Source organism: Drosophila mauritiana, chromosome 3R (assembly GCF_004382145.1).
Source record: "Drosophila mauritiana strain mau12 chromosome 3R, ASM438214v1, whole genome shotgun sequence".
Classification (NCBI taxonomy): Eukaryota; Metazoa; Arthropoda; class Insecta; order Diptera; family Drosophilidae; genus Drosophila; species Drosophila mauritiana.
Window position 1 is genome coordinate 28,545,063 of NC_046670.1, and position 14,557 is coordinate 28,559,619.

The following is a 14,557-nucleotide window of genomic DNA, read 5'->3' on the forward strand; positions in this document are numbered from 1 at the left end:
TACGCAATATGGCAATATGATTATTCCATAGGTCCATCTGCAGTTGTGGTGGCTGCGATGTCGTAAACGGGGGATTCCACAGCTTCCACTTCGTGTGGCGTCTCTCTCATCATAATGCATCTCATAGTGCAGCTTTTGGGTGCAACTTCCACGTATGTATGTTTGTTTGTGCATAGAGGACGGCCACCTCGGCACGCATTCAATTGGGAAATCTAATGACGCCGAATGTTGGTTAAGTGGCTGCAGCTTCAGATTCAGCTGCCACTTCATTTATGGCTCTGGGCCACAACTCCAACTTCGGTCGTGGTAATTGTCGATGTCCATCGACTCATCATCCCCCATCGCCTTCCCCGCCAGCAGCTGCAGTTGGCCCAGAGTCTCGGCTGCACATGTCGCAATATTCGCGTAATGAGCGCCCCTCCGGCTCCATCTGCCATCCACATCCCCATCCTCAACCACATCTTCCATTTTAAGCACTTGCACGATCGAGAGTATCTCGTACACAGCAAGAAAGAGGCTACAACACCGCCTCCAATGAATCATGCATACGTATCTGGTATCTGCAAGATATTTTCCTAAGTTGAAAGTTATTATATTAGCTTGTCACTCAAATCATTTAGATGTGTAATTTGGCATTTGCAATTAGTGATAACACAAGCCCAGTTGTTTGGCTCAGTGTACGTGGAGATAGGGCAGGGGTTAAAGCAACCTTATTATCGAGTGAAAAAGTGAAAGGATTGGTGGAGGTGCTTGGCTTGGTATTTAAAAACACTGACATGGGGCCAGTGACAACTCGGTTTACGTAGAGCTGCGAGTCCGATCAATTGGAATGGTGGGTCCATTTGAGTGGATTGTCATTACGAGATCATCGAGTGTTTTGGAGGCAAGCAATGCGGAACGAGGTCAGTTTCATTGGATGAAATGACGTTTGGCGAGATAGCCATTATTTCGAAGCTCCCATGGATTCGTGGTATTGAAATTAAAACAATGCTATCATTTAACGGTGACAAAATTTACTATTTTTTTTATTGTTTTCATATTTTTTTGTTGTTTCTTTGTTTGTTTCATATAAAATAAAAACACTTACGAGCTAGTAATGCGTTATAACACTTTCTGGGGTGTTCTCCATCTTGGTGTTGTGGGTGTTGTTGTGTGGCTTTCGTTTTCGGGTTTTCTTGTATTCGTGTAGTGTGAGAAACTATTTACAAGGGTTACAAAAAAGCCCGAGACGAAGTCCCGAGTGGGTTGGGGTTTCCGGGATCGGGCGTTTCAGAGTGTTGGGGTGCAGTCGCTGAGTTCGGGAAGAGGGCTTGAGAAGGGGAAGCGATCTCCAGTTCTCTCGGGATCAGAGCGGATCGGTGATCGGTAGTTCCTTTTTTAGGTCCAGGTTGCCCAAATTGGTTTAGTGTTGGAGTCGTCTTTGTCGGTTTCGTGTCCGTCGGTATTCATTTTTGGCAGAGGTGTGTCTTTCGGATGTGAGACCTGGCGAAGATCTAGAAGGGCGCTCCATAGCTGCCGCTGGGCCTTGAAGGGGCTCCATACGATCCGGATGGGGCACTGGGGTATCCACCGCCGCCACCTCCCGCCTGCGAGCTCTGCTGGGCGAACTGGGCCACCTGGATGGCCTGGCGGACGCCTTCCAGATCGATGCCCACGACACGACCACCGCCTCCGATTCCGGGGGCTCCGTAGCTGGTGGAAGGTGGACCGTAACTGCTGGATGGGCCACTAGGGTAGCCACCACCGCCGCCGCCGCCGCCTCCACCACCACCGCCGCCCTGCTTGCTCTCCTCGTTCAGCAGGATTTGACGCACCTGCTCCAGAAGCTGGGGATCCACGTTCTGGCCCTCGGAGGTCTGGAAGCCGCCGCTCACAGCCTGGTAGCCGCCGCCGCCACCGCCGCCGCCACCTCCGAATCCGCCGCCGAAGCCACCTCCAAATCCGCCGCCGCCACCACCGCCTCCGCCGCGGGGATAGTTATATCCGGATGGTGGCTCTGCTGCAGCCAGAGCGGCCAGCGCGAACACTAAGAACTGAAAGTAGGTAGTGCAGGTTAGTGCAAATTCCATATCAAACTGGTGATCTCGTCAGTTGAATTCTCTTAAAGAACTGGTACTGCATCTTTTTGCGGAATGTGAAATGAAATCAGATAGATTAAAGCACAAGGAGAGTTTTTGAACCTATTCTATATTTTTTGAAATCCAATTGCGGTCTGAAAGGGCTTTTCTTTCTAAATCCCTTAAAGGTCTGTAATCCGCTTGTGTCCGAGTTTGGTCGGCCCTGGGGTCTGGGTTCTTGAGGTCGTCGGGATCGTGTGTTACTTACCACTGAGAAGGAGTTCATAGCGACGATTCGGGTGAGTGTGTTTGTTGGGGGGAAGAGTTGAGTAGAGTAGAGTGGAGTGAATTTGGTTGCTTCCGAGTGGGGAACCAGCGACTGAATGCATCTCCACGGCCAGCAGAGCCACTCTTTATACCCGCCGGTGCTCAGCTGCTCTTCAGCTTTCGGGCCAACTCGTCCACTCGGCAACGTCATTATCGCCAAACTTCGTCTGCAACTTGTTTCTTTTGCTGCTGGGCGCTTCTCACAATAAAACAAAATTTCCAATTGGAAAACAACGAAGAGACAGAAGAAAAAGAAAAGGCCGAAAAAAATAAAATGTCGCTAACGATTTTGGTATTTGAAATTTTCTTTGGCACTTTCCTTCGATTCGCGCGGACCAGGAAGTGATTTTTCCCACCACCTCGATCGATTCCGAAGGTAAGTAACCCAGCCGCAGCCACTGAGATTTTTCGACAGCCCAGGAGGATCATGGCGGCTACCAAAACATATTTCTCTTGGCCATGAGGGATGGCCCCACCGACGAAACTGCAAATCGCGTTTCCCGTTGCCCAACTGCAGTTGCATTTCAATTGTGGGTAAGTCGCAACCTGGGCTCGTCATCCATCAGCATCAGCGTCACATGGGCACGAAGATTACGAAATGGGCTGGGAAATGCGAATCGGGGGAGTCAGGAGGGCGGGGAACGGGGACGGGGACGGGCCCGAGGCCGAGGCCCGTATAATTCGTACGATCTCGATGTGGAGCAGTAGGGCCATGGCACCACGGGGCGTATAATTAATGTTTCACAAGGAGCCTAATTATACGAGTATGTACATTTGCAGATGGGTGCTGCAATCGCAAGAGCCCGAAATTGCACTTTACGCTTTGAAAGGCATGCAGTTGGGAATGCCAGAGCTAAGTGTCTAACCAACTAGCGACACTCCAGGTAATACACCTGCACTCATAAGTTAGACGTGGTTAAGTTAACCCTACCAAATGACCTCGAAATAAGATCGAAAACCAGATATCTGCGCTCATTCTGGCAGAAGTGAAAGAAGTCCCCGATGGACTGGAGGCCCATTATGTCATGTCTTCGGATGAGCACCTGTGCAGTCGCAGATGGCAACCATAGGGTGCATGGAAGACACACGATGAAAGGGAAGACGCCTGCATGCGAGTGGAAGTGAACTGGCCGTAAATTGGACTAAATGAGGTTTATTTACATCTCGACTCACACTTTCGCAAATACCCAAAACCGGCAATGACTTTGGCTCCGCTTCATGCAGAGAAATCAACTTCATGTACTTTGAAAGTCAGCGGAAAAGTAAGGACATATAACAACTATTATTCTGTGATCGTAGAAGTATTTCATTTGATATTCAGTGGTGATTTCATTTCCTTATTATCATGTTTAATCATCATCGAAATCAGCAATCGGACTTTTCTGCGAGTGTATTAAGGGCTCTTCGGAAACCTTCACGCTCCAAAGTGAAGGACTATCTGCGTTGCGTGTCGCCCTGCGTTGGGGCACGATCTGCAGTTGGTGGTCAGCGCTTTGGATGGGGATCGGGTTCGACTGGGATTGGGTTCGGGGGCAACAATGAGATGAAAGTCAACACTTCACACTCGATGGCGGAGGCAGCCGACTCAATGACAGTGCGCTAAATCATTTTCGTGGCTCGGAACAGCTTAGATCTGCTGTGGCTGCCACTGTCGTTAATTCGGTTTATTGTGGTCGAGAGATTCCGGCGAAGGTCTCTTGCCATCGATGGCGTAATCCCACCTTTGTGGGACTTCACTTTCGGCCGTGTAATTGGAGCAGCGGGAAAAGGTCACATGCCAGATGCTGCCTTGCATTAACCTCTTATTTAATGAATGCATCATTTATTGTATACTTGGCGCTGTGGCACCTTTCTATCTTGAGTAAACATTTTATGAGATCTGTGATGGTCCTTTGAATAGCAATTGCTCGTTATTGACATAATTGTGGGAGTTCAAAAATAGCTTCTTCATTCATTAGCATTTGGCTTCGCTTGTTTTTGCCTCGCTTTTTTGCAACTTTAATGAACGCTTTTTATACGTCGTGGCCTATCTGAACATATCCATCATTAACACGTCTGCCACTAGGTCAGCTTTGGACAGTGATGGCGATGCCGATGGCTTTGGCTCTTGGTTTTCGCCGTTCAGTCGGCTTAGCCCGGCCCAAACCGAACCGAAACTCATTATGCCTCCGTGTGTGCGTGCGTAATTGTTATGACACTATAATTGGGCCAGCAATAGCAAAACAAAGCCGAAACAAAAATAAAATCCCCTCAAATGCAAAAGCTGCCAACTGCCAGACGCGCCTGAATTATCAAAACGAATTCGCCTCGTTTGCCATCGAGATTTCGTTTGCTGTTCCTCATTTGCAGGGGGACATCGCCCCCGCTTTAGTTTAACATTTTGTTTAAAAAGTATAAAAAATATATTCTATAAATTAGATACGATGAGCTGCGCGCCGTGCTTTCTTTGCTTCTGGTGATCAGCAGTCAGTGTTCCTAGTTGAGAGCCATCATGGCGTATGCGCAACCTCGCAAGCAGCACCGTTCTGGTTTCGATGATCCATTCAGGTGCGTCATTTCGGCTGGGAATCGCTAATCGACACAGACAGGTGGACAAAAACTGCCTACTTAATTGGCTATGGGAGGGGTCATTTTTCACAGTCGCAGACGAGGCTGATCAGCCTCAAAAAACCGACTATTCCGGCCTATTGATGACAGAGGGAGAATGGCCGTGCGACAAAGTTGTTGCAGCGACGCTGATGAAGATGAGTTCGCGAAATGTTTGCCGTCCGATGGTGTTTGGTGGCTCATTCTCTGCAGATCCCTCCAAGCCGATGAACCCCTGGACAGGCTGCACAGGTTACATAAGCCAGCGAGTGTGGTACACAGGAAAAATATGTGCCTACTTCGCACACCGCACTGCCATTGTTCACATATGTATGTACAGTCAAACCCGCAGCCTCGGTGGGAGCAGCTCCAAAAGATCCAAGATTATCCCAATCTGATTTGCGCAGATTGTTATCTGTTAGGATTCTGAATTATTTTGCCGACTGACGTACAGTTAAAGAATTGCATTGCATAAATATATAAATAAAGTATTGCAATAAGAAAGATCCCATTTAAGTCCATATTTAAAAGCGAATCACCCAATGTTCGAAATTTTGTAAAAATATGTTCTCTGGGCATTAAGACATGACTTCAATAACTGTGTAGCCGCACTACCTGCACTATGGCCAAACACCCAGCTCTTGGAGGTGAGTGGTCTCCGCTCCTCCTCCACTCCATCTCCACTTCACCTGGGCCAAGTGACGCTTCTGTCGTTTCCTAGTAGCGGGCCGAAACGGGTTTTGGATCTGGCATGCGCGGTGCTCCCCGCTTTATGTAAGTCAAGCGCGGAGACCAACGACGCAGTCATGGAGCTGGAGCAGGGAACTTGGAGCGCGGAGCATGGAGCCGGCTAGCGGGCAGATGCGCAGACTTGGTGGAGGTGGGAGGTGGTGGAGCAAATGCAGTGCCTGTGCAATGCGAAACGGCAAAATGGGCAGCAGCAACAGGAGACACTCAAAGAAAATGGTAGGTACTTTGAAAGGCACCAGATTTTTGTTGTTGACTGACAGTTGGGCAATTATAAGCCAATCCAAGCATCCACTCATTAATGTCCAGAAACACAAAGAACTTATTTTTAAGAAAAAATAACCTATATGTGTTTGGCCTAAGTTTTTCCGAAAATCCGGCAAAAGATAGCACGGTGTGCATGGAAAAACTGCCGTTGAATGGGAAATGGCTGCGACACGTTTTTGCCTTGGTCCGCTGGGATGGGATCTGTGACCGGTCTGAGTCGGCGGTGGTCCGGTGTCTATGTCTCAGCCCCAGGTTTGTTTTCCGCATAAAAAGACACATTCATGCTGGCATTCTGCAGCCAACTTTAGCCTTTGGGTGCTAACCACTCGGCTGACTTATGCAAAACTCCACATCCTCAGCTATTCCGCGACGATGTGCCTTGTGCAACACCCCAGACACTAGGGAGTCTGACCGGTTGATCCACCCGCCATGTGGTCATCTAGGTGCACCGTTCTCGAAGCGGGGTAAAAGTAAAAGTTAGTGTGTGTGGCCAGCGGGTGAAGAATGGCAATCACAGATCGAAGATAGCCGTGAAGCAGCTGGCTCATTTAGCCTCCTTAATTATGCCACGATTTCGCTCAGCCAACTCATCTGCTTTCTGGCCATGGAGGTGCCCCATTGTGCGCCTCATTTTGCTATTTTGTGTTTTTCTGGCCAAAACGCGGAAAGTGGCAAGGCAGAAAACATAAATGGTTTTATGGGGGTCTAAATGAGTTAATTAGGTTTGCAGTCGAGAGGTCTTAACCAACACGAGTTGACCATGGCAAAGCAAATGAAGATATCAGAGAAGGGGTAATACATATGTAGGTGGATAGATACATGTGTACACATGAACCATGCAACCTTAAAGGCTTTGGGTTTTCTTGAGTTATTTTGGTAATCTGTTTTCTCCATCATTAGCTAAGGTTAGGCGTTTAAAAGAGAGTAGATCTATTAGAAATCACGATGTAAAAGGAGTAGATAATACATATTTTGATAAAAAATTATTACACAGACCATTGCTGAAAAATTTGATTAAAGCTTAATTGTATGAAGAACTCGCACCTTTATAACATACAAATACGGTCTCTTGGTCAAGAGAACTCTTTGTGCGACTCTGGCTGTACGAATCCCTGATTCAAAGCTCGTTATGGATATGCTTGGAAATGTAAACAGTGAGATCCTCAGGCAGCCCAAACATATCCAGCTCCTTGGCTAATGCGAAGTACCGCCGCCTAAGGATGTGAGCCACTTCTTTGGGTTGCCGGTTCCTTGTAAAGACTCCCTTTTTGTTGCCTCCCACGCGGGTAATAGCTGCAGTGTATAATTTTAATTGGTTTTGACTCTTGTTTAAAAACGTTTGAAATACAGACTCTGCGCGGTCCGAAAATCGGCGAAGTTCCAAACAAACTCTCCAATAAACCATCCTCTTCCACGTAGCTCGTCGAAAGCCTTGAAATGGCGGGAGAAGAGCTCAACCTGGTATTCCTCCGACCAAATAAAGGCGGGAAGCTTTAGGGAAAGTCAGAATTAGACTCAATTATAGGTCTGAACGGGGTTCCTTACTGAGTGCATGCCCTCCATAGTGTCGCCGCCGTACTCAAATTGAATGACAGGCTTTCCAAACTTGTCCCGCCAACTCTGGGCCTCTATCGTCAACAGGTTAATTATCATGTCAGTACGGCCCGAGTTCTGATACCAAGAGTTATAGCGATTGAAACCCACGATGTCCAGAAACTGCGCCAAATGGCAACTGGAAGAGTTGGCATTTATAGCCGCGGTTAGAGGTCGCCCGTGCGCAATGCCTCTTACATAGTTTACCAGGGATCTAAAGGTAAGACATCCGTGTTAAATTTTTTTTGTAAGATGTACTTTCTACTGACTCAAAGTATTTAAGGGCTCCCTTCTTGTTCGATCTCGGCTCATTGGCTACCGACCATGCAATCACACTTGGATGGTTTCTGTCCCGGTGGATCAGTTGCTCCAGCGAGGACATGTGATTCTCCAGTAGCTGAGGCTCGAAGATGTCTATATTGACAGCAGGGCATTCGTCAATGATCATAATACCATGCTGATCGGCAAACTGCATAGACTCTTCGGAATAGGGATAGTGAGAGGTGCGATAAGCATTGGCTCCAGTCCACTTCAGCAGATTAAAGTCTCTAGCAAGAAGCGCATTATCCAATCCTTTTCCGCGGATCTAAAATACAGATTTTGGTAAGCTTAGTGACCAGATTAACCTAACAAACACGCTCACATCGGAGTCCTCGTGCCGTCCAAAACCCCGCAGATAGAGGGGTTTTCCATTCAGCAGCAGGGTGTCGTTGTCCCAACTTAAACTACGTATGCCCACTGGGAGGCGGTAGGTATCCTGCAGAGCTTCCAACTCCTTCTCGTTGCTGGACACAAACAGCTCGAATTGGAGATTGTACAGGTAGCCGGGATCGGAATGCATTAGGTAGGGCCACCAGGGAGTTGCATTGGGCACCAGCAGAGTACCATGGTAGACCGCTTTGTTGATCTGCTGGGCGGCCACATGACCAACTTTGTCCCTCAGTTGCACCCGAAGATGGGTGGGCTGGATTTGGAGGCCCTCCTTACTCGCTTCCAACCACACGCGGTAGTCTATGCGGCCCAATCCTTCGTTAGTTAGTTGGGTGGTAACCTCCAAGTCGCTTATGTGCAGCAGAGGGGTCGTGTACAAGTGCACACTCCTGTGGATTCCCGCGTAGTTAAAAAAATCGAAAGTGTAACTCTGGACGGGCACGGAGCCGTCATCCGTAGCCACCTCGTAAACAGAACCCTGAGGAATGGTGCGGTTGCTCAAACGATTATCACACATCACCGTGATCCTGTTATTGCCGCCAAAGCTGAGCAGTCCCGAGATCTCTGACTCAAAGGGTAGGTGACCAATGGAGTGACTTGTGGCGTTCCTTCCGTTGATCCAAACCACGGCCGCATAGTGAACGCTGCTGAATCGCAGCCAAGTACGTTGCGTAGTCTTCCATGAGCGCGGTACAAAGAATGTACGTTCATACCATACGGTTCCAACGTGATCTCGTAAGTTATCCGTGGTGATGTCGTTATAGGAGGCCGGCACTGGCATCGAAATAATCTCCCTTCCGGTCTTTCTTAGGGCATCCATAAACCACTTCTCCCTGATTCCTTGTAAGGGATCAAATGGGTCACTCCTAACCAGTTGCCACATTCCATCCAAGCTCCGCACTTCACGGGTCTCCGAGTCCCTGGGGTACAACAATCCCTTGGTTGGTGTGGGCTTTCTGACATCACCATATTCAAACAAAGGGGAATCAGTTAATTCTTTGCGATTGGCGTTCACTAAGAAGTCGTCTTCGGGGTAAGCCAATAGAACCTGGAGACTGCCAAGCAGTAAGAAGATGACGGGCATCCAATGCCTTCTCATCGCAAATCAGAATATTTCTATCGAGTTACAATTTAATATTTATCAAACATTTGTGAACCATCTTCTTCTTCGCCCGGCTTTTGATAAGAGCGGTTGCAGTGTGACCAGCGCAAACAAAGTGAATAAAATTCATGTTATTTTATATGAAATTCTGTACATAAACTTAAAATTGTAAATTTAAAAGAATTTATGTTTAGATTTGGCCTTCCACTCATGATACAAATTTTTTTACTGTGAAACATCATTGTTTGGAAACTGCGTTTGAACTAACTATAGAAATAATATGCAGATAGCGGTGTATATCCTCCGCTTAATGTTCCTTCGAACTGGGTCAGAATCACTAATTTAATTACATTTATTTGAAAATAGAAATAGTCCGTGACATGGGAATCCGTGAGGGCAATCGATTGTTTGGTAGAGAAAATCGGTGCTGTCATATAATATCGATAAGATATTTCACCATCTGGTAGCACGACTAAGTTCATACGTGTAATTATCGGTAGTTAAAAATAAAAATATTAATACGCCTTGACAGAGGCAACCATCAGTTTCAGAGTTGGAAGTCTCGATGGCAATGCAAACAACTTCGTTTGGCTAACAAAACCCGACTAAATTCCAACGTCAACGAGAGCATAGACGACATTTTCGGTTTCTCCCCAAGTGATACCAATTTCGAGAGCTACGGCCTTATATGTAGAGTGGGGGCAGGCAGAGATCCCGGCCAAAATTAACATATTCCTGGAGACTATCAGCCAGCTGGCGGCCCTGGCGACCTCGACCGGCATCATGCAGCTGCTCTTATCGTCCGTTTGCATGGCGCTGACCAGCGCGGTAATTGGATTTGCCTACTACCAAAAGCAGCAGTTCTATCCTGCGGTGGTCTACATCACCAAGTCTAACGCCTCCATGGGGGTGAGTAAATCCTATCACACAATCCAGTCCCATGCCTAAACCTTGTTTTCGTTTGCTTCCAGGTCATATACATACAGTTCTTTGTGATTGTCTTCATGTTCGGCAAGCTGCTAAGCAAGGTGACAATCAGCAAGAGTACCTTGCAAACCCGCATTAACATTGTTAATCCCTCAGATATTCCTGGGCACGCTGCGTGCCGCAGAGTTTGAGCATCTGCTGGAGCGCTTTTGGTACGCCCTTACGGAGACCTGCTTGGCCTTTACCGTATTCCGGGATGACTTCAATCCGCGCTTTGTGGCCTTGTTCACGGTTCTTCTATTTCTCAAATCATTCCATTGGCTGGTAGAGGAGCGGGTGGACTTTGTAAGTCTTGCGTCCAGTTAATACCCATTTTATTTAATTCTCGATCCACTGTAGATGGAACGTTCTCCCGTACTCGGCTGGCTTTTTCACATTCGCGTGGGCAGTCTGCTCACAATGCTAGGCATCCTAGATTACGTTCTCTTGATCCATGCCTACAACTCCACTTTGGTGCGTGGTCCCACCGTGCAGTTGGTCTTTGGCTTTGAATACGCCATCCTTTTGACCGTAATCGCCAGCACGGCCATCAAGTACGTGCTTCACGCCGCGGAAATGCGCACGGACACGCCCTGGGAGAACAAGGCTGTGTTCCTGCTCTACACAGAGCTGGTCATTGGACTTATTAAGGTGGTGCTGTACATACTGTTTGTGGTGATCATGGCTAAGATATACGCGCTGCCCATGTTCGTATTCAGGCCTATGTTCTTTACCATACGCAACTTCCGTAGGGCCCTAAATGACGTGATAATGTCCCGGCGGGCCATTCGCAACATGAATACCCTGTATCCCGACGCCACGCCTGAGGAGCTGCGCCAGTCAGACAACATCTGCATTATCTGTCGCGAGGACATGGTCAATCACTCAAAAAAACTGCCCTGCGGACACATCTTCCACACTACATGCCTGCGCTCGTGGTTCCAGCGCCAGCAGACCTGTCCAACCTGCCGTTTGAACATCCTTCGAACTCCAACCGTGAACTCCACAGCGATGCCACGTCAAGCCGATGAGGCTGGGGCCGCAGCTGCTGGAAATCCCATTCCGGCTGCAGCAGGTGTTCAACCGGCTGGTGGTGTGCCTCATCCAGCTCCAACTGCCTTAGTGGACGGCAATCAGGCACGAGCAAACGGCAATGTAGCCGGAGGTCAAACCTTGCCGCCAAACTTTGCGGATCTCTTCGGCGATGCCAGTGAGTTTTGAAGTTTGATTCCTAAGACACGATCATAATCGTCGCCTTTCATTTTCAGGCGGCTTGTCCAATGGATTGCCTAACCCGGCTGGTTTGCAGATCCCTCCTCCGCCAGTAATGCCCATGCTTTCGCCCTTTATGATACCACCCCACTTCGGCTACCTCCCGCCCCTGCCGCCGCCGCTGATTCCACAGGACCTGACCAATTTTACCGACGAAGAACTGCGGGCCATGGAGGGCCATCAACGTGATCATATTGTGCAGCGTCTAAAGGTCCGATTTGGATAATCTTCTCATTCTACATTTTCTAATCAAAGGTCACCTTTTAGTTGCTGCAAAACATAAACCTAATGCTGGATTCCGCGGGGATAATGATGTCTGAGTACCAAAGTCTGGCTGCGCGCTTGCAGCTCACTGCGGTGACGCCAGACACCGCAGTCAACGGATCTGCTGATTCTAGCGTCTACGACATGCCCAGTACCTCGGCCACGGCCATGGCTAAGTTGGAGGCTCACCAGGTTACCCCCACAGCAGCAGCCAGCGCAGCGTCTCCGACGATGCCTACAGAGAAGGTAACCATTGAGGATTTGGGAGCGGACGCAGACGAGGATGATATACCATCGACAGCCACAGAGGCAGTTAGCATTCCCAACTCCGATGCCGACTTTGAGGAGCACTCCTCGGAGCTGGGCGAACTAAGGAAGCGCCGTTTGAAGTTCCTTGAAGAGCGGAACAAGTCTGCAGCCACTACTGAACGCACGACAGCGGAATAGACGCCCTAAAATCAGATGTCACTCCAAAAAAACGGCAGTGACAACTCTCATCCCACAAAAAAAAAACATAAACAGGACGTGCTTGCGTTTATCACACCTAATTCTCTTGGCTGGTATTGATTTTTTTTATACTCCGCTCTGCATCCGCTGCACCCTGTCCTTGACTTCTGTTATTTTTTCTACGACTTGAGATACGGGAATATTACGACGATGACGACAAAGACGACTACGATGCCCCCGACTTCACACACTGGAACGAAGGATCTGAACGTGAAATGCGGCATCAAAATCCAATATGTAGCAATACGTATTGTGTAAAAACTATTTTAGAGATGGGAAACTGATGATTTGTATTTAATATTACTATATGTGTATAATTAATGTGAAATATAATTAAAACGAAAAGAACGATGAATCGATGAAGGTTATGCGACGAAAACACTAAAGTAGACCTGCTCCTAAACTTTTTTCTCAATGGCTTTTAGAGCAGCACTTATGTATATTCGGAACAGGTCTGAGTCTGAGCTACGTACTAAATATAAATAAATTAATTGACGCGTACACTACACATAGATAACAACAGTCGATCGACGAGTTCCCCGGGCGTGAAAAATTTGCATCTGGACGTCGCCGCATCAAATTCTCGACTCCAGCTCCCGGAACTCGGCCGGATCCGTGAAACGTACGGTCAAAATGTAGAACAGTGTGGGAAAGGGCACCAAGCACATAAAGGCATAGTGGTAATTCAGGGAGGTGAGGCCGTAGGCCAACAACATCCAGTGCACAGCTGGGAAAGTAAGGTGCTGGTATACTTTATGTATGGTGAATGCGCACTTGGCTTACCTATGATGACCACGTTTTTTAACTCCCACACCGACGAGTGAACCAATGCCTTTAGGGTTTGATCCAGTTTGAGCGAATAGTGGATGGCATTGGCCACCATGGATATGGCCACGCTAAGGTAGGGAAAGGAGTAGTCTGAAAAGAAAAAAATCTCAAAACTAAAATATTAACAAGCGCTTAGGTACTCACAGATCAACCCACATCCTAACGCATGGATAAAGGTGAGCAGGGGCAGGAAGTAAAGAGCCGAGTAAATGGGCGCCTTGCTTCTGCCCCCCACATCCATAATTTTGCTAACCAGCGGGCGTATGAGAAACATGTTCACCAGGCACAGAAAGTAGAAAACCAGAACGATGGTTTGCCTGGAAATTGAACATTAAATTGAATGACTATTGTGAACACCTAGAGCCTTGGGTGGGTCTTACAATGGGTAAACTGCCTCCTGGGTGCAGTAGACTCGTGCCTCATAATTGGGGCTGGGGTTGTAGAACAATGTGTACCAGTCAGTAAGTTTTCGAACATCACAGGCGTAGAGGCGCAGCTCCCACATGGGCTCCATTAGCAAGGTGGCGAGGATGGCAGATATGGCAACCTCAACGAAAGCGCTGGCCGTCAAGATCAGCTGCTTCCGCGAAAACCTATGTGGAATCACTATGTAAGTTTTTCTTCCAGTTGGATTAGTTAGTTTTATCCGCTCACTTGCGATCCTTGGCGTCCATGTCTATGAAAAAGCAGTGCATCATAAGCGGCAGCATGGTCATGAATCCCAGGTATAGCCAGGAGTACGTGCTTAACTCGTCGCGGCATGGAGAGCAGGCGTAGCTTTGGTTCACCTGAACAATATAAAAGTAAATTATTTCCGAGGCGCCGTTCCGAAGGATGCTAGAACACCAACCCGAGATCCTCGGGGACAGACCCCGCAGCTGCTCCAGCTGTTGTTTCCTAGCGGTGATCGCCCACAGTAGGCTCCTGGGCAGCGTTCCAATGCGTCGTACATTCTTTCAGAATCAAAACAATTACTTCGTATTGTATATTACATTAAACAAAATAAAAACAAGACTTCTATCGATATCGAACTTATCGTTATCGATAGGACCACTGAACAAACGAATAGGTTGTTCGTGTACTTAAGTTAATTATAATTTTAAAATGATAATACATCAGGAGCACATGCGAAATGTATTAATAAAAAGGCAAAAGTTTTCTATGGGTTATAGTACTTTCTTATTCGATCAAATTAATAATAATTTATACTTTATCATATTTTAATATATGATTCCAATTAAACATCACCAGTGCACATTTTTACAGTGCATTTTAATGATTTGATTTTAGTTGAAAGTCGCAATTCCAAGAAATTTAAATTTATGTTCCC

General features: G+C 47.5%; 4 protein-coding genes across 4 annotated transcripts; 1 reads left to right on the forward strand and 3 right to left on the reverse strand.

Annotated features, from left to right (window-relative positions):
• Positions 1–1,039: 1,039 nt before the first annotated feature.
• On the reverse strand, positions 1,040–4,594 carry LOC117142300 (putative glycine-rich cell wall structural protein 1). Its single transcript, XM_033306187.1, has 2 exons — positions 2,326–4,594; positions 1,040–2,033 (listed from the first exon to the last, which is right to left on the reverse strand). The coding sequence occupies exons 1-2, from the start codon at positions 2,533–2,535 to the stop codon at positions 1,494–1,496; spliced, it is 750 nt and encodes a 249-aa protein (XP_033162078.1). The 5' UTR covers positions 2,536–4,594; the 3' UTR covers positions 1,040–1,493.
• A 2,303-nt stretch (positions 4,595–6,897) lies between these two features.
• On the reverse strand, positions 6,898–9,492 carry LOC117142297 (beta-glucuronidase). Its single transcript, XM_033306184.1, has 5 exons — positions 8,221–9,492; positions 7,847–8,163; positions 7,530–7,791; positions 7,337–7,475; positions 6,898–7,277 (listed from the first exon to the last, which is right to left on the reverse strand). Exons 1-5 carry the CDS (start codon positions 9,385–9,387, stop codon positions 7,102–7,104), a joined length of 2,061 nt encoding a protein of 686 aa, XP_033162075.1. The 5' UTR covers positions 9,388–9,492; the 3' UTR covers positions 6,898–7,101.
• Positions 9,493–9,835: 343 nt separating this feature from the next.
• Positions 9,836–12,744, forward strand: LOC117142298 (E3 ubiquitin-protein ligase HRD1). The gene is made up of 6 exons (XM_033306185.1): positions 9,836–10,299; positions 10,362–10,418; positions 10,474–10,662; positions 10,717–11,566; positions 11,625–11,839; positions 11,896–12,744. The coding sequence occupies exons 1-6, from the start codon at positions 10,174–10,176 to the stop codon at positions 12,337–12,339; spliced, it is 1,881 nt and encodes a 626-aa protein (XP_033162076.1). The 5' UTR covers positions 9,836–10,173; the 3' UTR covers positions 12,340–12,744.
• On the reverse strand, positions 12,664–14,261 carry LOC117142299 (JNK1/MAPK8-associated membrane protein). The gene is made up of 6 exons (XM_033306186.1): positions 14,078–14,261; positions 13,882–14,015; positions 13,608–13,820; positions 13,372–13,544; positions 13,183–13,317; positions 12,664–13,126 (listed from the first exon to the last, which is right to left on the reverse strand). Exons 1-6 carry the CDS (start codon positions 14,177–14,179, stop codon positions 12,975–12,977), a joined length of 909 nt encoding a protein of 302 aa, XP_033162077.1. The 5' UTR covers positions 14,180–14,261; the 3' UTR covers positions 12,664–12,974.
• Positions 14,262–14,557: the final 296 nt, after the last annotated feature.

Coding starts and splice junctions, on each gene's coding strand:
- LOC117142300 (XM_033306187.1), bottom strand. CDS start 2,535: ATGACGTTGCCGAGTGGACGAGTTGGCCCGAAAGCTGAAGAGCAGCTG. Junction 2,034..2,325: donor CTATGAACTCCTTCTCAGTG/GTAAGTAACACA, acceptor ACCTACTTTCAG/TTCTTAGTGTTCGCGCTGGC.
- LOC117142297 (XM_033306184.1), bottom strand. CDS start 9,387: ATGAGAAGGCATTGGATGCCCGTCATCTTCTTACTGCTTGGCAGTCTC. Junction 8,164..8,220: donor GACGGCACGAGGACTCCGAT/GTGAGCGTGTTT, acceptor TCTGTATTTTAG/ATCCGCGGAAAAGGATTGGA. Junction 7,278..7,336: donor CGATTTTCGGACCGCGCAGA/GTCTGTATTTCA, acceptor TATACACTGCAG/CTATTACCCGCGTGGGAGGC.
- LOC117142298 (XM_033306185.1), top strand. CDS start 10,174: ATGCAGCTGCTCTTATCGTCCGTTTGCATGGCGCTGACCAGCGCGGTA. Junction 10,419..10,473: donor TCGGCAAGCTGCTAAGCAAG/GTGACAATCAGC, acceptor TTAATCCCTCAG/ATATTCCTGGGCACGCTGCG. Junction 11,567..11,624: donor GGATCTCTTCGGCGATGCCA/GTGAGTTTTGAA, acceptor TTTCATTTTCAG/GCGGCTTGTCCAATGGATTG.
- LOC117142299 (XM_033306186.1), bottom strand. CDS start 14,179: ATGTACGACGCATTGGAACGCTGCCCAGGAGCCTACTGTGGGCGATCA. Junction 13,545..13,607: donor CAGGAGGCAGTTTACCCATT/GTAAGACCCACC, acceptor TTCAATTTCCAG/GCAAACCATCGTTCTGGTTT. Junction 13,318..13,371: donor GTTAGGATGTGGGTTGATCT/GTGAGTACCTAA, acceptor TTTTCTTTTCAG/ACTACTCCTTTCCCTACCTT.